This window comes from Leucopleurus acutus, assembly GCF_964270905.1.
Source record: "Leucopleurus acutus genome assembly, chromosome: 2".
Lineage (NCBI taxonomy): Eukaryota > Metazoa > Chordata > Mammalia > Artiodactyla > Delphinidae > Leucopleurus > Leucopleurus acutus.
The window spans coordinates 69973353-69996161 of record NC_139143.1 but is presented as its reverse complement, the minus strand read 5'-3'; the positions used below and the strand labels follow the sequence as shown (position 1 = coordinate 69996161).

The following is a 22809-nucleotide window of genomic DNA, read 5'->3' as shown; positions in this document are numbered from 1 at the left end:
TGCAACCAAAGGATGTGACTGTATATCTTGTACTCTTTTCTAGAAACTAGATTTTAACCAGTTTCTTATTTGATTCAAATGAAAATCATGATAATAGGTTTGCTTTTTAACTTTTATTCAAAATGTCAGTTTTTTTCTTAAAAATGTAGGCAATTAGCCAGTAGAAGTGTTTGAAATTAGAAATAAGTTTTTCAAATCTGCCATAACAAGCAGCTGTTTGGTAATATTTATAATATTGTTCTTTGTAAGTGAAGAGAATATTTTAGACTCATTTTTGGTTATGTCCTTTGAGTTTTTTCCAGCCTTAGTGAAAAATATGTCCTAGTCCTTTTTTTGTTTGCCTGGGATCAGGGCTGTAGGCCTTGGAACAAGGAGTTTAAGGCAATTTTTTTTAGTAAGTTTGTAGCTTTGAATGAAAAAAATTATAGAATAAAAATTCTGTTGTAACTTTGAGGTGTGACCCTAGCTAATCTCAAGTGTTACATTGTCTGAGGTTATTTGACAAAATAGGTAGTGGTAAAACCAAAAATAGAAACTTAGCTGGTGAATTAATTTCACATTTTTACTTAAGTTCTTTTTCTGGTTTGTTCATCTGATGAGTGCATTGGAATCCCTATGTGCCAGACACTCATTTGTGAGAATGTCCCTTTACTGTTTATTTTGTTTCTGATTAAATTTTTAAAAAAATTATTTTTAAAGGCTTATTTTTACAGTCTTTCCAAATTAACTGATTAACAGAGAGTGTGGTTCTTTTTTTTCTAACATTTTTATTGCAGTATAATTGCTTTACAATGGTGTGTTAGTTTCTGCTTTATAATAAAGTGAATCAGCTATACATATACATATATCCCCATATCTCCTCCCTCTTGTGTCTCCCTCCCTCCCTCTCTATCCTACCCCTCTAGGTGGTCACAAAGCACTGAGCTGACCTCCCTGTGCTATCTGGCTGCTTCCCACTAGCTATCTGTTTTACATTTGGTAGTGTATATATGTCCATGCCACTGTCTCACTTCGTCCCAGCTTACCCTTCCCCCTCCCCGTGTCCTCAAGTCCATTCTCTACATCTGCATCTTTATTCCTGTCCTGCTAGGTCCTTCAGAACTTTTTTTTTAGATTCCATATATATGTGTTAGCACATGGTATTTGTTTTTCTGTTTCTGACTTACTTCACTCTGTATGACAGACTCTAGGTCCATCCACCTCACTACAAATAACTCAATATCGTTTCTTTTATGGCTGAGTACTATTCCATTGTATATATGTGCCACATCTTCTTTATCCATTCATCTGTCAGTGGACACTTAGGTTGCTTCCATGTCCTGGATATTGTAAATAGAGCTCCAGTGAACATTGTGGTACATGACTCTTTTTGAATTATGGTTTTCTAAGGGTATATGCCCAGTAGTGGCATTGCTGGGTCTTATGGTAGTTCCATTTTTAGTTTTTTTAAGGAACCTCCATACTGTTCTCCATAGTGGCTGTATCAATTTACATTCCCACCAGCAGTGCAAGAGGGTTCCCTTTTCTCCACACCCTCTCCAGCATTTACTGTTTGTAGATTTTTTGATGATGGCCATTCTGACTGGTGTGAGGTGATACCTCATTGTAGTTTTGATTTGCATTTCTCTAATGGTTAGTGATGTTGACCATCCTCCCATTTACCATTGGAACAAAAAGAATAAAATACCTAGGAATAAACCTACCTAAGAAGACAAAAGACCTGTATAGAAAGGTCTTATAGCAAACTGTAAGACACTGATGAAAGAAATTAAGGATGATACAAACAGATGGAGAGATATACCATGTTCTTGGATTGGAAGAATCAACGTTGTGAAAATGACTATACTACCCAAAGCAATCTACAGATCCAGTGCAATCCCTATCAAACTACCAATGGCATTTTTCACACAACTAGAACAAAAAATTTCACAATTCGTAGAGAAAGTGTGGTTCTTAGAAACAAACCTATTAAGGACTCTAGGAATGTTTTCTTGAGTTTTTTTTCAGACTAATTAAAACTGAGCACAATGTTTTTCATTCAGGAAACCTAAGATCCTTGGAGCTCACCAATTTAAGCATGTCTTAAATTGCCAATTTGATAACCCTGAGAAATGTGCCAGTTAAATAAGACAAATGAGTGTATTAGAGTGACAGCTATGTCGACATAGTAACTAAAAATGCCCAGGCTAGTGTAATCAAGCTGATATTTAGGAAAAGACCGTGTTTCATACAGTAACACACTGAAGCAATTAAAATTTGATGTGGTTACAATTTGATTAGAAGTTAAGGAATGTGCATGTAGATGTTTCAAATGCTCCTGTGCTATCTGGCCTTTTAAGAAGTATTTACCAGTGAAATCAAGCGAAGGCTTCATGGGCATTATGGTTTAGCACATAATATTGAAGAATTTCAAGATTGGAAGAGATTTTGATAGACTCCCCCCCCCAACCCGTATGTTCTTCTGAAGGGGAGTGCAGGTTCTGTATGTGTGTGTTGGAGTGGGGAGGAGGTAGGAGGTTTGGGCCCATCTCATTCTCTCACAGTTCCCCAGAGCAACTCTGCTTCTATCTATTTCACTAATTAATGATTTTTGAGAGAGAAGCTCTGCTTTAAAAGGAGCAAAGCCTTAGAAACTGCTTTTAGCTTCCTGTACAAAAGGTCTGTCAGCTTTTAAAATGAAGCTTCATACACAAAAACATCATAACATTCACTTAAGGTGGAAAGAATATTAATGATCAGCAGTGCACCTGCTGATCAATCAGCTGAAGAAATAGCACATTGCTGTTATCATTGAAGACCCCTATATTTTTCCCTGATTTCATCCTCCCTCTTAAGAGAACCACTGTTCTGAATTTTGTGTTAGTTCCTTTGTTTTATGAATAATTTTATGATAAATACATATTTAAATGGTGTATTTAATTCTGCTTGAACTTTGATTTAACATATTGTGTATATTTCTTTACTTGTATTTTTTTTAACTCAACAGTGTCTTTTCCCCATTTCTCCATTGGATTGTTTTTCATCTTTTTTTGGTTTATGGAAGTTTATAATATGTTTTTATTGATTGTTTTAATTGTGTGCAGATACCTGTTTGCAGTTTGTGCCTTGCATTTTTTTACTCTCTTTATGGTGTATTTTAATGAACAGAAGTTTTTATTTTTAGTTCAGTAAATGTATCTTTTCCAACATGGTTGTGGGGTTTTTTGGTCTTATTTAAGATTTCCCTTCTACTTGAAGGCCATGAAGATATATTTTCTTCTATAGTTCCAAGTTCTTATTCCACCTGGAATTGACTTATGTATGATGTGAGGAAAAGATTCAGTTCCGTTTTTTTCACATGTGGATAATCAGTTGTCTCAGCGTATTTTATTGAATAATCAATTTTTCCCCATATGTAGTGCTACCTGTATCATATCACGTTTCATTTTATGCATGAGTCTTTCTGATATCTTCTGTTCTATAGACCTGCTTGTTTTTTGGTGCCCATGTCATATGTTAAACACGATATTTTGATCATATTTACTTGACTTTGTTCTTTTGGAATATTGTGGTTATTCTTGACTTTTTGCTTTTCCACATACAATTCACAAAAAGCTTGTTGAGATTTAGAATCTCAGGATTTGGAACCACAGGATTCTAATCTCAGGATTTGGGTTTTTTTAAGGGGGTGTTTATGTATTTTTATATTTTTAAATTTTTAAATGTTATGCAATTTTAAAGATTACTTTCCACTTACAGATACTACAGATTATTGGCTATATTCTCCATGTTGTACAATACATTCTTGATCCTGTCTTACAGCCAGTACTTTGTAACTCCCACTCCCCCACTCCTATATTGCACCTCTCCCACTGGTAGCCACTGGTTAGTTCTTTATATGTGTGAGTTTGCTTCTTTTATGCTATATTCGCTAGTTTGTTTTTTTAGATCCACATATAAGTGATGTCATGCAGTATTGATCTCTCTCTGTCTGGCTTCTTCACTTAGCATAGTGCCCTCCAAGTCCATCCACGTTGCTGCACATGGCAGAATTGTGTTCTTTTCTGTGGCTGAGTAGTAGTCCTATGCATATATATATACCACAGCTGCTTCTTTAATTTTTATTTTATATTGGAATATAGTTGATTACAACATTGTGTTACTTTCAGGTATACAGAAAACTGATTTAGTTATACATATGTCTATTCTTCTTCAGATTCTTTTCCCATATAGGTTATTACAGAGTATTGAGTAGAGTTCCCTGTGCTATACAGTAGATCCTTGTTAATTATGAATTTTATGTATAGTAGCGTGTATATGTTAATCCCAAACTCCTAATTTATCCCTCCCCCCCACCTTTCCCCTTTGGTAACCATAAATTTGTTTTCTGAGTCTGAATCTTTTTGTAAGTAAGTTCATTTGTATCATTTTTCTTTTTTAGATTCAACATATAAGGAATATCATATGATATTTGTCTTTGGCTTACTTCACTGAATATAATATTCTCTGGGTCCATCCATGTTGCTGCAAATGGCATTATATTATTCTTTCTTATGGCTGAGTATATTCCATTGTATATGTGTACCACATCTTTATCCATTGCTCTTTTGATGGATATTTAGGTTGCTTCCTTGTCTTGGCTATTTGAAATAGTGCTGCAGTGAACACTGGGGTGCATGTATCTTTTTGAAATATGGTTTTCTCTGGATATATGCCCAGGAGTGCGATTGCTAGATCATATGGCAGCTCTATTTTTAGGTTTTTAAGAAACCTCCATACTCTTCTCCATAATGGTTGTACCAGTTTACATTCCCAACAAGAGTGTAGGAGGGTTCCCTTTTCTCCGCACCCTCTCCAGGATTTATTGTTTGTAAACTTTTTGATGATAACCATTCTGACGAGTGTGAGGTAATAACTCACTGTAGTTTTGGTTTACATTTCTCTCATAAATAGTGATGTTGAGCATCTTTTCACGTGCTTTTTGGCCATCTGTATGCCTTCTTTGGAGAAATACATCTTTAGGCCTTCTATCCATTTTTTTTTAAACATCTTTAATGGGGTATAATTGCTTTACAATGGTGTGTTATTTTCTGCTTTATAACAAAGTGAATCAGTTATACAAATGTTCCCATATCTCTTCCCTCTTACATCTCCCTCCCTCCCACCCACCCTATCCCACCCCTCCAGGCTGTCATAAAGCACCGAGCTGATCTCCCTGTGCTATGCGGCTGCTTCCCACTAGCTATCTACCTTACGTTTGGTGGTATATATATGTCCATGACTCTCTCTCGCCCTGTCACAGCTCACCCTTCCCCCTCCCCCTAACCTCAAGTCCGTTCTCTAGTAGGTCTGCATCTTTATTCCTGCCTTACCCCTAGGTTCTTCATGACATTTTTTTCTCTTAAATTCCATATATATGTGTTAGCATATGGTATTTGTCTTTCTCTTTCTGACTTACTTCACTCTGTATGACAGACTCTAGGTCTATCCACCTCATTACAAATACCTCAATTTTGTTTCTTTTTATGGCTGAGTAATATTCCATTGTATATATGTGCCACATCTTCTTTATCCATTCATCCGATGATAGGCACTTAGGTTGTTTCCATCTCCGGGCTATTGTAAATAGAGCTGCAATGAACATTTTGGTACATGACTCTTTTTGAATTCTGGTTTGCTCAGGGTATATGCCCAGTAGTGGGATTGCTGGGTCATATGGCAGTTCTATTTGTAGTTTTTTAAGGAACCTCCATACTGTTCTCCATAGTGGCTGTACCAATTCACAGTCCCACCAGCAGTGCAGGAGTGTTCCCTTTCCTCCACACCCTCTCCAGGATTTATTGTTTCTAGATTTTTTGATGATGGCCATTCTGACTGGTGTGAGATGATATCTCATTGTAGTTTTGATTTGCATTTCTCTAATGATTAATGCTGTTGAGCATTCTTTCATGTGTTTGTTGGCAGTCTGTATATCTTCTTTGGAGAAATGTCTATTTCGGTCTTCTGCCCATTTTTGGATTGGGTTGTTTGTTTTTTTGTTATTGAGCTGCATGAGCTGCTTGTAAATTTTGGAGATTAATCCTTTGTCGGTTGCTTCATTTGCAAATATTTTCTCCCATTCTGAGGGTTGTCTTTTGGTCTTGTTTATGGTTTCCTTTGCTGTGCAAAAGCTTTGAAGTTTCATTAGGTCCCATTAGTTTATTTTTGTTTTTATTTCCATTACTCTAGGAGGTGAGTCAGAAAGGATCTTGCTGTGATTTAAGTCATAGAATGTTCTGCCTATGTTTTCCTCTAAGAGTTTGATAGTTTCTGGCCTTACATTTAGGTCTTTAATCCATTTTGAGTTTATTTTTGTGTATGGTGTTAGGGAGTGTTCTAATTTCATACTTTTACATGTACCTGTCCAGTTTTCCCAGCACCACTTATTGAAGAGGCTGTCTTTTCTCCACTGTATATTCTTGCCTCCTTTATCAAAGATAAGGTGTCCATATGTGCATGGTTTTATCTCTGGGCTTTCTATCCTGTTCCATTGATCTGTATTTCTGTGTTTGTGCCAGTACCATACTCTCTTGATTACTGTAGCTTTGTAGTATAGTCTGAAGTCAGGGAGCCTGATTCCTCCAGCTCCATTTTTCGTTCTCAGGATTGCTTTGGCTATTCAGGGTTCTACCCATTTTTTGATTGGGTTGTTTATTTTTTTGATACTGAGCTGCATGAGCTGTTTGTAGATTTGGGAGATTAATGCATTGTTGGTCACCTCATTTGGAAATGTTTTCTCCCATTCTGTGGGTTGTGTTTTTGTTTTGTTTATGGTTTCTTTTGCTGTGCAGAAGCTTTTAAGGTTAATTCAGTCTAATTTATTTATTATTTTTGTTTTCATTACTCTAGGAGGTGAATCCAAAAAGATATTGCTGCAACTTAGGTCAAGGAGTGTTCTGCCTGTGTTTTCCTCTAAGACTTTTATAGTATCCAGTCTTACATTGAGGTCTTTAATCCATTTTGAGTTTATTTTTGTGTATGGTGTTAGAGAATGTTCTAATTTCATTCCTTTACATGTAGCTGTGTAGTTTTCCCAGCACCACTTATTGAAGAGACTGTCTTTTCTCCATTATATATTCTTGCCTTCTTTGTCGTAGATTAGTTGACCATAGGTGCGTGGGTTTATTTCTGGGCTTTCTATCGTATTGCATTGAGCTATAAGTCTGTCTTTTTGCCAGCACCATAGTGTTTTGATGACTATAGCTTTGTAGTGTAGTCTGAAGTCAGGGAGCCTGATTCCTCCAACTCTGTTTTTCTTTCTCAAGATTGCTTTGGCTATTCAGGGTCTTTTGTGTTTCTGTACAAATTTTAAATCTTTTGTTCTTGATCTGCCATTAGTAATTTGATAGGGATTGCACTGAATCTGTAGACTACCTTTGGTAGTATAGTCATTTTAACAATATTGATTCTTCCAGTCCAAGAACACAGTATATCTTTCCATTTGTTTGTTTTTCATCTTCGATTTCTTTCATCAGTGTCTTATAGTTTTCAGAGTAAAGGCCTTTTGCCTCCTTAGGTAGATTTATTCCTAGGTATTTTATTCTTTTTGATGTAATGGTAAATGGGGTTGTTTCCTTAATTTCACTTTCTGATCTTTTGTTGTTAGTGTATAGAAATGCAAAAGATTTTGTGTATTAATTTTGTATCCTGCAACTTTACCGAATTGATGAGAACTAGTAGTTTTCTCATAGCATCTTTATGATTTCTTATGTATAGTATCATGTCATCTGTGAACGGTGACAGTTGTACTACTTCTTTTCCAATTTGGATTCCTTTCTTTTTCTTCTCTGATTTCTGTGACTAGGACTTCCAAATTATGTTGAATAAAAGTGGGGAGAGTCGACCTCCTCGTCTTGTACCTGATCTTAGAGGAAATGATTTCATGTTTTCACCATTGAGTATGATGTTGGGTTTGTTATGTTCCCTCTATGCCCACTTGCAGGAGAGTTTTTATCATAAATGGTGTTGGATTTTGTCAGAAGTTTTTTCTACATCTATTGAGATGATCATGTGGTTTTTCTTCTTCAATTTGTTAATGTGGTGTATCATACTGATTGATTTGTGGATATTGAAAAATCCTTGCATCCCTGGGATAAATCCCACTTGATTGTGGTGTATTATCCTTTTAATGTATTGTTGGATTTGGTTTGCTAGTATTTTGTTGAGGATTTTTGCGTCTATGTTCATCAGTGATTTTGGCCTCTAATTTTCTTTTTTTGTGGTATCTTTATCTGATTTTGGTATCAGGGTGATGGTGGCCTCATAGAATGTGTTTGGAAGTATGCCTTCCCGTGCCATTTTTTGGAAGAGTTTCAGAAGGATAGGTGTTAACTCTTCCCTAAATGTTTGATAGAATTCACCTGTGAAGCCATCTGGTCCTGCACTTTTGTTTGTTGTGAGTTTTTAAATCACAGTTTCAATTTCAATACTTGTGATTGGTCTGTTCATATTTTCTATTTTTCCTGGTTCAGTTTTGGGAGATTGTACCTTTCTAAAATTTTGTCCTTTTCTTCTAGGTTGTCCATTTTATTGGCATACACTTGCTTGTAGTAGTCTCTTATGATCCTTTGTATTTCCTTGGTGTCTGGTGTAACTTCTTTTTCTTTTCTAATTTTATTGATTTGAACCCTCTCCTTTTTTTTCTTTTTGAGTCTGGCTAAAGGCTTATCAATTTTGTTTACCTTTTCAAAGAACCAGCTTTTGGTTTCATTGATCTTTTCTGTTGTTTGCTTTGTCTCTCTTTCATTTATTTCTGCTCTCATCTTTATGATTTCTTTCCTTCTGCTAACTCTGGGTTTTGTTTGTTCTTTTTCCTTTAGTTGCTTTAGGTATAAGGTTGGGTTGTTTATTTGAGATTTTTCTTGTTTCCTGATGTAAGATTGTATTGCTGTCAACTTCCCTCTTAGAACTGCTTTTGCTGAGTCCCATAGGTTTTGGATAGTCATGCTTTCATTTTCATTTGCTTCTAGGTATATTTTGATTTCCTCTTTGATTTCTTTGGTGATCCATTGGTTGTTTACTAGCATATTGTTTAGCCTCTGAGTGTTTTTGGTTTTTACATTTTTTTTTCTTATAGTTGATTTTTTTTTAATATCCTAGTGTTGTGGTTGGAAAAGATGCTTGATATGATTTCAGTTTTCTTAACTTTACCCAAGCTTGCTTTGTGGCCCAGCATGTGATCTATCCTGGAGAATGTTCCATGTGCACTTGAGAAGAATGAGTATTGTGCTGCTTTTGGATGGAATGCTCTATAAATATCAATTAAGTCTTTCTGGTCTAATGTGTAATTTAAGGCCTGTGTTTCCTTACTGATTTTCAGTCTGGATAATGTATTCATAGATTTAAGTGGGGAGTTAAAGTTCTTTACTCTTAATTGTGTTACTGTCTATTTCTCCTTTTATGGCTGTTAGCATTTGCCTTATGTATCAAAGCACTCCTGTGTTGGCTGCATATATATTTATAATTGTTAAATCTTCTTGGATTGATCCTTTGATCATTATGTAGTGTCCTTCTTTGTCTCTTGTAACAGTCTTTATTTTGAAGTCTACTTTGTCTGATATGAGTATTGTTACTACAGCTTTCCTTTGTTTTCCTTTTGCATGGAATACCTTTTTCCATCCTCTCACCACTTTCAGTCTGTATGTGTCCCTAGATCCGAATTGGGTCTCTTGTAGGATATATATATATAGGTCTTGTTTTTGTATCCATTCAGCCAGGGTGTGTCTTTTGGTTGGAACATTTGATCCATTTACATTTAAGGTAATTACCCATATGTATGGTCTTATTGCCATTTTGTTAGTTGTTTTGGATTTGTTTCTGTAGGTTTTCTTTCTAACCTTTCTCTTGTTCTCTTGTGATTTGATGACTATCTTTAGTGTTGTTTGATTTTTTCTTTTTTGTGTATATATCTATTGTAGATTTTTGGTTTGAGGTTACTATGAGGTTTTGATATAGCAGTCTATATACATACAAGTTTGTTTTAAGCTGCTGGTCTCTCAGTTTCAGATGCATTTCCAGTGTCCTGCATTTGTACTCTTCTCATGTCAGGATTGCTGGTTTTGATACCATATTTGTAGGTGGATGATTTCCTACCTTTATTGTATATTTACCTTTACTGGTGAGATTACCCATTTGTAATTTTCTTGTATTCAGGTGGTCTTTTCCGCCTAGAGAATTTCCTTTAGCATTTGTTGTACAGCAGGTTTGGTGGTGCTGAATTCTGTCAACTTTTGCTTGTCTGTAAAGCTTTTGATTTCTATGTCAAATCTGAATGAGAACCTTGCTGGGTAGAGTATTTTTGGTTGTAGGTTTTTCCCTTTCATCACTTTAAGTATATTATGTCACTCCCTTCTGGCTTGCAGAGTTTCAGCTGAACAATCAGATGATAACCTTATGGGGATTTTCTTGTATGTTATTTGTTGCTTTTCCCTTGTTGCTTTTAATATTTTCTTTTTGTCCTTAATTTTTGTCAAATTGATTAACATGTGTCTCGGCACATTCCTCCTTGGATTTATGCTATATGGTACTCGCTGCACTTCCTGGACTTGGGTGACTGTTTCCTTTCCCATGTTAGGGAATTTTTCAGCTACTATCTCTTCAAATGTTTTCTCAGGTCCTTTTTCTCTCTCTTCTCCTTCTGTGACCCCAATCATGCGAATGTTTGTGCATTTAATGTTGTTCCAGAGGTCTCTTAAACTGTTTTCATTTCTTTTCATTCTTTTTTTCTTTATTCTGTTCCGTGGCATTGATTTCTACTATTCTGTCTTCCAGCTCACTTATCTATTATTCTGCCTCATTTATTCTGCTGTTTATTCTTCCCAGTGTATTTTTCATTTCAGGTATTGTATTGTTCCACTCTGTTTGTTCTTTATATTTTCTAGCTCTTTGTTGAGCATTTCTTCTGTCTTCTTGGTGTGTGTCTCCATTCTTTTTCTGAGATCTTGGGTCATTTTTACTATCATTACACTCAATTCTTTTTCAGGTAGATTGCCTATCTCCACTTCACTTAGTTGTGCTTCTCGAGTTTTTATCTTGTTCCTTCATCTGGAACATATTCTTCTGCCATCTCATTTTGTCTAACTTTCTGTGTTTACGGCCCCATAGGCTTTAGGTTTGTGGTTCCTCTTCTGGTGTCTTCCCTGTGGTAGGTGAGGCTAGTCTAAGAGTCCTGTACAGGCTTCCTGGTGGGAGGGATTGGTGCCTGCCCACTGGTGTGTGGAGCTGGGTCTTGTCCCTCTGGTGGGCAGGGCTGTGTCAAGGGGTGTGTTTAGAGGCAGCTCAGGGCTCAGGAAGACTTTAAGCAGCTTGTCTGTTGATGGGTGGAGTTGTGTTCCTGCCCTGTTAGTTTTTTTTTATCTCAGCCATTAAACTTCCTCTTCTGGAATTAGCAACTTACTCCAGGGGGAAAACTGCCCCCAGAGCTAGACTAATCTCTCTGGATTTTATAATATTTTGCATCTTGATCTAATAATTCCTTGCTACTGCAGGTGCTATTGACATCCTAAATTTTTGTGGGAAGTTTGGTCTGAATTACTTGGTCCGTATTTTACTGGAAGTAGAAGTATTCATCTTACAGTCTTTTAAAAAGCAGTCATTACTATCAAGGTCTCCAGCCTTATTAATAAACCAGATTCATGAAAGGCCACGTAGGAATAGTGAAAACACTATATAGGCTCTTTCACTTAACCTCGGTTTGAGTCCTGACTCCACTGTTCACCAGCTGTTAACTTACTGCTAACTTTTGTGTTTCTCAGTTAACTTACTGCTAACTTCTGTGTTTCTCAGTTATCTCTTTTCTAATATGTGTATATTGTCTACCTCATAAGATTATGGGATAAAATATGTAAAGTACCTAACCATAAGCAGGCTTGGTACAAGTGCTTAAATATGAGTTATCCACTACTCCCTTCCTGTACCCTTACTTCTATACCTACTCCATAATATTTGTCTTAGTCAAATTTTTAACTCCTACCTACTTTTTATTTCCTTCAGGTGATTCTAGTCACAAGATTCCTATTTCAAACTTTGAATCTGGGCATGACCAAGCAATGGTGTTACAAAACCTTTATAGATTCATTCATCCAAATCCAGGGAACTGGCCACCTGTCTACTGCAAGGTAATTTCAACATAAGAATTTCTTTTAAGTCATTACTTAGAAACCAAAAGATCCATGAAAGATACCCAAAGAAATAACTTTTGCCTGTGTATTAAAATATATATGTTCGTTCTTATTTTGAATGTAATTAGGTATAATGCTCTTTCTTCTAAATCTCTCTGGTATTGGAGGGATTTTGAAGATTGCAAAAACAATGTATTTCAGCTTCGGTCAATCTCATGTTTTTAGTTCCTCCTTCTGAAATATCTTCAATTGTTTTTACTCTGAAGGGTGGATTTCTAGTCTGTACACCTATTCTCCTAGGCAAGAGAATTGTTTGTTCAAAATTGTTTTTGTAGCAGTCCCTTGATCTTCCTTTTGTAATCTTTATTCTTTGTTTTGTCTAAGTTCTTCTAGGCTAGGTGTCATAGAATTGGGTTTTAACCTTACTGTTTTAGTGTCACCATGAACACAAATCACCTTATCTTTTTCTGAACATTGGTTTCTTCATTTGCTTACCGTAAGTCTCACTTGCTGTTCATAAAGTATATTAACATTGCTTTATGAGCATAACTGGTTATTATTAGCAGTATTTTCTAGAATATGTTGCTCTGTTTTACAGTTCTTGTTTAGTTGTCACAGACTATTCAGTCTCTCCCTTCTCACCATCCGTACCCCTCCTCCTTCCCCTTCCCCCAGTTTGAAAGGACCACATTAATTAAAAGTAACAGAAGATAGGAGAAAATAAGTAAAATTTTTTTTCCTTCTCCAGTCTGATGATAGAGCCAGAGTCAACTGGTGTTTGAAGCATATGGAGAAGTCATCAGGTAAGTTAAACTGGGTCACTGCTCAAATGCATTTTAATATCTGTGTTTCCATTTTGATGTACATGTTCTGTGTACCTAAACTTACTAATTGTATGTGTGTTTCTGTTTACCAATGGAAGAAATCAGGCAAGATCTAGAACTTCTCACTGTAGAGGATCTTGTAGTAGGGATCTACCAGCAAAAATTTCTCAAGGAGCCCTCTAAGACGTGGGTTCGGAGCTTCCTAGATGTGGCCATGTGGGATTATTCTAGCAACACAAGGTATTTATAGTGATTTTGTGATAGTGATACTGTTTTCTGAACTGAAAAAATATGGTATGATTAGTTTTTGCCTTTTTAAACAATATTTTCCTATGAAACTTTGGAATCATTGTATTTCCTTGAATATAAGATTTAATTGATTGTAAGGTACATTGTTACTTCGTCTATCAATAAAAACAAAAAAACTACCAAATAAACTGACAGTGCTTTATCACTTAGAATTTCTGTACTAATGAAAGAATATTTTGTATTTATTTGTATAGACATTTTATTACATAGAATTCTTGTAGTTATAAGAAATATAGATGTGAAATAGGGCTTTCGTGGTGGTGCAATGGTTGCGAGTCTGCCTGCTGATGCAGGGGACACAGGTTCGGGCCCCGGTCTGGGAAGATCCCACATGCCACAGAACGGCTAGGCCCGTGAGCCATGGCCACTGAGCCTGCGCGTCCGGAGCCTGTGCTCTGCAACGGGAGAGGCCACAACAGTGAGAGGCCCGCGTACCGCAAAAAAAAAAAAAAAAAAAAAAGATGTGAAATAAATTGAAAGTATATTTTTTACTTTGAAATAATTTTAGGCTTACAGAAAAGTTGCAAGACTCTAGTATAGGGAAGTTGTATATACCATTCTCAGATTCTCTAACTTAATATTTTTATATATTTATAACTTTTTCTCTAAATATACATACACTGTTTCTTTTTCTCAGCCTCTTGAGAGCAAGTTGCTATCATGATGCCTTTTCACCCCTGAGTATCAATGTGTTGTTCCTAAGAACAAGATCATGTATATTGCCACAATATGGTTATCAAAACAGGATATTGCCATTGATACAGTACTACTGTCTAATCTAAAAGCTATATTCATATTTTGCTAGTTGTTCTAATAATGTCTTCTATAGCCAAAAAAAAAAATTTAGGATCTAAGCCAGGACGACATGTTGCATTTAGTTATTATGTCTCTTTAGGCCCTTTAACCTGGAATAGTTCCTTAGTCTTTGACTTTCATGATCTTGACCTTTTTGAAGAGTACAGGCCCATTACTTTGCAAAATGTTTCTCAGTTTGAGTTTGCCTGTATTTCCACATGATTAGATTGAAGTTATATATTTTTAGCAGGAGTACCACAAAAGTGATGTGTCTTCTCAGTGTGCCATATCTGGAGGCATCTGATGTCAGTCTCATTACTGACAGCTTTGATCATTTGCTTAAGATAGTGTCTGCCAAATTTCTCTATTGAAAAGTTACTCTTTTTTACCTTATAATTAATATTCTGGTGGGAGATTCTTTGAGATTTGGTAGATAATCTATTCCTCAAACTTTACTCTGCTAGCTTTAGCATCCATTGATGATTTTTGCCTGGGTCGATTATTACTATTTTTGTGAAATGATGGCTTTCTAATCTGATTTTTTTAAATTTATTTTTATTTTTGGCTGCCTTAGGTCTTTGTTGCTGCACGCAGGCTTTCTCTAGTTGGGGCGAGCGGGGGCTACTCTTCATTGTGGTTTGCGGGCTTCTCATTGGGTGGCTTCTCTTGTTGCAGAGCACGGGCTTTAGGCACGTGGGCTTCAGTAGTTGTGGCACTCGGGCTCAGTAGTTGTAGCTCACGGGCTCTAGAGTGCAGGCTCCGTAGTTGAGGCGTACAGGCTTAGTTGCTCCACGGCATGTGGGATCTTCCCAGACCAGGGCTCGAACCCATGTCCCCTGCACTGGCAGGTGGATTCTTAACCACTGTGCCACCAGGGAAGTCCTTCTAATCTGATTTTTGCTTCTACATTTATTAGTTAGCATTCTACTGTAAGGAGCTTTTCCTCTTTGCTGACTTTTTTTCATTTATTTATGAGTATGGACTCATGTATTCCTATATCTTATTCAGTCGGCCATAATCTCTTATTAACTTATTTTTATGCTCAGATTGTTTCCTTTATGGCCAGTGGAAGTCCCTTCAAAGCAGTGGTCTCTTTGTTTAGGTTTTGTTGTTGTTGTTGTTGTTTACATTGCTGCCTCATTCTTTGAGTGCTTCTTTGCTTTCCAGCTCCATATATTTCAGGTTCATCTTGTACTTTTCCCTCCTTCAGCTTTGAATTAGCCATTTCTCCAAGGAGCCTTGATTCCTTTTAGTGGAAGAGTGTGCATTTAGGAGATAGAATCTGGGTGCTGGGTGTTCATTCCTATTAGACTGTCATTGATTCTAGTTCCCCTTAGTGGAAAGAGCTAGTAAATATATGTGTATACATACCTTTCATAAACATTTTTATGCAGCTAGGCTCACCTGCTTGCTCCTTCCTGTCTCTCTCCCTCTGTCTTTATCTCACCATGAGTTCATGCTGAACCTACAATTCCAATATAAAACCATAGAATTTTCCAGTTTTCCATTTTTGTATTGCCCTTCTGAGTGGAAAAACCTGGTGCTTAACATTTTTGTTTGTCCTAGAATGCATTAAGTTGTTTTAGAATTAAGTGATAACCACTGTTTTAAAAAAAGGCATATTAACAGTTTAGAATCTTCTTTCAGTTGTTTTAGTCTGAAGGTAGTCAAAATACTTTGTTCAGAAGTTATTGGAGTTGGTTCTTTTTTTCTCCTTGAATGTGGTTAAATTATTCATTTGAAATATAGTTAAGTCTGTTTGCTTGTTTTATTCCATTTTTGGTTTTGCCCATATTTGTTTTATTATATTTTGAATGTGGAATGTATTAGCTTAGTTGAAACAAAGTATATTCAGAAGTATCACTGTTCAGTCTAGCTCCATAAAGTTCCTTGGATTGCATTAACTTTATAAATTAACTTGGAAAACTGAAACCTTTATATAATGTTGAATTCTGTTCAAAGGCAAGAGGTGTCTTTCCATTGTTCAGATCTACTTTTGGGTCTTTCAAGTCTGTTTTAAAATTTTTCTCACAGATTGTGCCTATCTGGGACTGGTGAATTTTTGTGGGGCAGTTCCCACAAAAATTTCTCTGTTTCTTCTATGAAAATTGATTTGATTAGGCTTTCTAACTTTAATGGGATCAATTTTGGTAATCTGTAATTCCTTAGGAAATTATGCATTTTATATACATTTCCAAATTTGTTTAAGATTAAGTCTGCAAACTAGTGTTTTATAATTTTTAAAATTCCTTGTTTCACTGGTTATTTATCTCATTGTTTCTTATATATTTGTGCTTCTACCTTTTTCCCCTAAATCGTGCTAGCGTAGTGCATTGTCTGTTTTTTTCAAAACAACAGTTTATTAGATCTGCTAATTTTCTGTTCTCTTCCTCATTCAGTTCTGCTTTTATATTCTTGGTACTTTGTGGTTCTTTTTTTTAGATTTTTGGGCTCGTTATTTAGTTAATTTGGGGTTTTCTTTAAATTGGTAAGTGTTTAGTAGAGTTAATTTTCTCTTAAACATGTCTTGCAGTGCATCCCATAAGTTGTTGACGTAGTATTTTGTCATTTTTTAAAAAAATTCTGTAGTTTCAGCTCTCTTTAACCCAGGAGTTAATATGAGGCTTTTAAATGTCCAGATGGAAAGCTTTTTTGGTTTTTGTTAGTAAATTCCTAGCGTCTTTGCATTGTGATCAAAGTATTGTTTGTAATATTTCTACCTTATGGAAGTTACTAGTGTTTTGCAGTTTTTTGGTAACTAAATATATAATCAATTTTTGTGAATGTTTTGTGGGTATGTGAGAAGAATATGTGTTTATCTGGGTGCAACATTTGACAAGTATCCATAAGCTCTACATTATTATGTTGCCTTATCTCTTTATATTTTGTCTACTTGATCTGTGTTATATTGAGAGTGCTGTAAAATCTAATTACTACTGTTTCCGTGTATGTCTCATTATATCTCCTATAGCTATAAGTGGCTGTGTTATTTGATGCCTTTACAGAAAATGTTTGCTGAATCTTGATCTAGTAGATTGATCAAGGGCTCTTGGGAATGGCAGCAACTCTGTTCTTGCATGTTTAAAATTTTTTCTGTTGGTTTACATTTTATTTCCTTGTGTTTCTAGAAAGTACAGCTGCATTGTTGTATTGCTTTATGTTGCTTCTTAGAAGTTTGTTCATTTAATTTTCTTGATCTTTTAAGTTATTTTGCTCTTTTTGCCTGGAGACCTTAAGAATGGTTTTTCATCTTTAAAGTCTAATAGTTTTACTGGAATGTTTCTCTGAGTATATTACTGCAGGTCAGTCTTCCCAGGTGTTTGGCAGGCCCTTTTAGTATGCAGAATCAGGTCTAATTTCTGGAGATTTTTCTTAGATTGTAGTTTAATATTCTATTCCATTTAATTTTTCTTAAGGATGTCCAATTATGTATGATTGGTCTTCTTTACCTTTCATTAGGTAAAGGTTTTTCATAAAGGTTTTTCTGACCCTTATTTCTTCTTTCTTTAGTCTCTTATTCTCATGGTAGTTTTCTGTTTTCTTCAGTTTCCCTTATTAACGTCTCATTTGAATCTGTTCTTCCTTAGGCAGTTTGTAATTCAGTTCTTTTCCTATATGATTTTTATTTCCTGAGTTTTGTCAACTCTTTTCTTCTTTCTGTTCTTAGTTTTGAAGTTTCTTATTCAGGCCATGTTTTTGTATCTTCAAAATTTTTGTTTAAGGATATTTAAGTCATATATTAATAACAATGTAGAATGTTATGTTATAGTGTTGTTTTATAGTTTTCGTCTCCTTCATGGTTTTTTGAGGGGTCGGGGATGGGGAGAGTTATCAACTATAGTGATTCTCATTTTCTGTTTACCTCTTGCAGTGGCTTTCTGTTCCTTTGCATTGGTTTGAGATTTGTAGTTCAAGTGCTTCCTCTTCTGTCAGTGTAGCAAAGTATGGTTTCTTAGAATGCTTTCAGGGTGGTGGCAGTGTCGTTGCGGGTCTTTCCATTTTTTTCCTGCTTTCTTTGTCCTGGAGAATCCTAAGTTTCCCCCTCTGTGCTTTTTTCTCCCTTCACACAGTCTCTAAAGGACTCCTTCCCTTCCTCTTGCCCTCTACTGCCCAGAAACAATGCCTTCCAGGCTGCCTTCTAGAGTCTTCAGGCACTTTTAAGTCAGTTTCCCGTAGCCAGTGCTCTGATCTACCAGGATTCTGAATATTTATCAACCGTCTCATTGTGGGAATGGTTGTAATTTAATCTTGGGCTCGCAATTTCCCTTCTCTCTCTTCCCCCATGTTTTCTGGGCTTCACCCTCTCTATAAAGCTATATAGAGGCTTGGGTGTGAACTTGAGAAATGACTCCATTGGAAAGTAAGGATTTTCTTTTGGTAATTGAGTCTTGTAGTCTTGTAGTTACGCTTCTCTCAGTTCTGCTGCAGGTATATACTTTGTTTTGCTTAATCTTGTTAGGCTTAAAAGTTTATGGATGGTGTGTTAGGATATTTGGATTTATGTACTATTGCCTCAGCTACTGGCTAAAGTATTCCTAAAATTTCACATTCAGAATCATTCATTGTCCATGTTTTCATACATTGTTGTCTCTGTGCCATCCAGGGTGGTGATGTGGCATTTCTTAAAATGGAATTGTACTCTTGTCTCTGGATTTTCTCCCGAGCCACTCACAGACACCTTTTCTGCAAGTTCTGATGCTGGTTCTTTCTTGATCTTATCAGATGATACCAGTAGAAGGTTTCAGAGACAAACCAATACTTTCTCAATGGTTTATTGACTAAAATGTTGAAGGATTACAGTTGTTTGGTTATCCAGAATAATACTCAAAGATATATGCGGAACAGAAACAGATTCACAGATATAGAAAACAAACTAGTGGTTACCAAAAGGACGAGGGTGGAGGGAGGGACAAATTTAGGGATATGGGATTAACAGATACAAACTAATATATATGCAATAGATGAACAACAAGGATATACTGTATAGCACAGGGAATTATACCATTATCTAGTAATAACCTGTAATGGAATATAATCTGCAACAATACTGAATCACTAAGCTGTATACCTGAAACTAACATAATATTGTAAATCAGCTATACTGCAGTAAAAACAAAAATAAAATACTACATACCACTGCTTTAAAAAATAATAAATTTGTACATGTTTAGGCAGTAGCAGTTGTAGAATACCTTAAATTGTATGATGCAGTCCAATAAATGCATTCAGTTAAAATGTGAAAAAATCATGTTTTAGAATAGAAGAAATGGTGTTGAGTCTCAGAGTTCGTATAGGCTGCAACAAGAGTAGAGTAGCAGGGCCTTCCCTGGTGGCGCAGTGGTTGAGAGTCCACCTGCCGATGCAGGGGACACGGGTTCGTGCCCTGGTCTGGGCCGCAGAGCGGTTGGGCCCGTGAGCCGTGGCCACTGAGCCTGCGCGTCCAGAGCCTGTGCTCCGCAACAGTAGACACCACAACAGTGAGAGGCCCACGTACTGCCAAAAAAAAAAAAAATAGAGTAGCTTTGGTGTAAGACATTTTTGGAGGTCTGTGCCATGGGATTTTATTAAAGATAGAACCTGTTACATAGTACTTTAAGAACTTTAATAATAACTGCTTTGGAAAGGATGGGTCTACCTTTTCCTGAGCTTCATAATATTGTAAGATTCCAATATATAGTATTTTACAAGGGAGTTTTGGTTGTAGCAGACAATAGGAACTATTGTTAGAATCTGTTAGTTAATATAAGCAGATAGGACTCTTTTCAAACACTGCTCTTAAACTTCTACTTAAAGGACATTAAAGTTTGTAATAAATTTTTGACAAATGTTGTCTCTAGCTCTAGGAGAAATGGGTGGTTTTATATTGGTGAAATAGAATACAGTTACACAAAAAGTATCAGAATCTTAAATAAGCAGGCTGTTAATGACTATCATGTTACTTTGAAGGCTAGAGTATAACCTTTATAGATACCCCATTCTCCTTGTTGCTTCCTGTCATAATTGTCCTTGGATTAATTCACTGTGACCTGCTGACTGAAACAAGGCAGCTTTTATTTAATCAACGAATATTTATTGAGCATCTCCTCTGTCCCTGTGAGCAGAGAGATTTGGGTTGAAGGAAGGACCTTTCCAAGAGAAGAAAATGGGCAAAACAGTGACTCGGGAATGAAAGCATAGAGACCGTTTAAGAAAAAAACAGTGAGTCAGTTTGACTAGAGCAAAGAGCATCTGTAACTGTCGGATGACAGTGGTTCCTGAGAAAGGGAAAGGCAGGGTTTTCCTTGAAAAGGAGAAACTTAACTGTGAAATAAGAGGAAAAGAGATCACTGAGACCTTTGGAAATCAAGAGGAAAAGGGTGTAAAAAAGGCCTTTATGCTGCACATTATTTTAGTAAATGAGTTGGTGGTGAAACTTTGGGAGTAAATTGCGAACTTAGCAGACATATTCACTTACAACCTTATGTCACTACTTTGGGAGTGGAATTTCATAAAAGAAACGTTGGAAATCATTCAAATTCAAGCTATATTTCAGGCTGCATAATGAATATTAATAGCGTAACAGTGTACAGAGCTGTTCTGATAATCGTTAGATTTTTAGAATATGAATCTTCCTTTGCTAGAAAATTCACTCATATTTTGGGATGATTTGGAGGAAGAGGACCAATAAGTATAAATAAAAACACATCCAAATAATGTCATTTTTAATAGTATAACTAGATTTGGAGACGTTTTTCCCTGGAGTCAGACTTTAATGGGTTTGTTGTTGTTGTTGTAGTTTGTCTTAATACTGTGGTACATTGTTAGTTTTTTAACTACTTTCATTTAAAATATGATCTCCAATGGAACATGTGTATATGAAGTAGGTACTCTGGGGATTAAGTTCTGAACAAGGAGCAAAACTAACTGGAAATTTAAAATTACTTGATTCCACATGGGCATGTAAGGACATAGATTTAGTTTTTTTGTTTTCTTATTGGAGTATAGTTGACTTAAAATGTGGAGTTCGTTTCAGATGTACAGCAAAGTGATTCAGTTATACATATACATATATCTATTTTTTTAACATCTTTATTGGAACACAATTGCTTTACAGTGGTGTGTTATTTTCTGCTTTATAACAAAGTGAACCAGTTATACATATGTTCCCATATCTCTTCCCTCTTACGTCTCCCTCCCACCCACCCTCCCTATGCCACCCCTCCAGGTGGTCAAAAAGCACCAAGCTTATATCCCTGTGCAATGCAGCTGCTTCCCACTAGCTATCTACCTTACGTTTGGTAGTGTATATATGTCCATGCCTCTCTTCGCTTTGTCACAGCTCACCCTTCCCCCTCCCCATATCCTCAAGTCCGTTCTCCAGTAGGTCTGTGTCTTTATTCCTGTCTTACCCCTAGGTTCTTCATGACATTTTTTCCCTTAAATTCCATATATATGTGTTAGCATACGGTATTTGTCTTTCTCGTTCTGACTTACTTCACGCTCTATGACAGACTCTAGTTCCATCCACTTCACAACAAATAACTCAGTTTCATTTCTTTTTATGGCTGAATAATACTCCATTATATATATGTGCCACGTCTTCTTTATGCACTCATCTGTTGATGGACACTTAGGTTGCTTCCACGTCCTGGCTATTGTAAATAGAGCTGCAATGAACATTTTGGTACGTGACCCTTTTTGAATTATGGTTTTCTCAGGGTATATGCCCAGTAGTGGGATTGCTGGGTCATATGGTAGTTCCGTCTGTAGTTTTTTAAGGAACCTCCATACTGTTCTCCATAGTGGCTGTACCAATTCACAGTCCCACCAGCAGTGCAGGAGTGTTCCCTTTCCTCCACACCCTCTCCAGGATTTATTGTTTCTAGATTTTTTGATGATGGGCATTCTGACTGGTGTGAGGTGATATCTCATTGTAGTTTTGATTTGCATTTCCCTAATGATTAATGATGTTGAGCGTTCTTTCATGTGTGTGTTGGCAGTCTGTAATATCTTCTTTGGAGAAATGTCTATTTCGGTCTTCTGCCCATTTTTGGATTGGGTTGTTTGTTCTTTTGTTATTGAGCTGCATGAGCTGCTTGTCAATTCTGGAGATTAATCCTTTGTCAGTTGCTTCATTTGCAAATATTTTCTCCCACTCTGAGGGTTGTCTTTTGGTCTTGTTGATGGTTTCCTTTGCTGTGCAAAAGCTTTGAAGTTTCATTAGGTCCCATTAGTTTTTGTTTTTATTTCCATTTCTCTAGGAGGTGGGGCAAAAAGGATCTTGCTGTGATTTATGTCATAGAGTGTTCTGCCTATGTTTTCCTCTAAGAGTTTGATAGTTTCTGGCCTTACGTTTAGGTCTTGAATCCATTGTGAGCTTACTTTTGTGTATGGTGTTAGGGAGTGATCTAATCTCAAACTTTTACACGTACCTGTCCAGTTTTCCCAGCACCACTTATTGAAGAGGCTGTCCTTTCTCCACTGTACATTCCTTGCCTCCTTTATCAAAGATGAGGTGACCATACGTGCGTGGGTTTATCTCTGGGCTTTCTATCCTGTTCCATTGATCTATGTTGCTGTTTTTGTGCCAGTACCATACTCTCTTGATTACCGTAGCTTTGTAGTATAGTCTGAAGTCAGGGAGCCGGATTCCTCCAGCTCCGTTTTTCGTTCTCAAGATTGCTTTGGCTATTCGGGGCCTTTTGTGTTTCCACATAAATTGTGAAATTTTTCGCTCTAGTTCTGTGAAAACTACCAATGGTAGT

At 36.4% G+C, this 22809-nt stretch overlaps 1 protein-coding gene across 3 annotated transcripts in view; it reads left to right on the top strand.

Annotated features, from left to right (window-relative positions):
* The window catches only part of MAEL (maelstrom spermatogenic transposon silencer), a gene marked incomplete at both ends in the record, with an annotated part of 62049 nt that overhangs the window by 5440 nt on the left and 33800 nt on the right, over nt 1-22809 (top strand). For all 3 annotated transcript variants that reach the window (XM_082832720.1, XM_082832719.1, XM_082832718.1), the window contains 3 exons: nt 12010-12134; nt 12886-12940; nt 13060-13201. In XM_082832720.1, coding sequence (XP_082688846.1) covers nt 12010-12134; nt 12886-12940; nt 13060-13201 — 322 coding nt within the window. The remainder of the gene's footprint in view (nt 1-12009; nt 12135-12885; nt 12941-13059; nt 13202-22809) is intronic.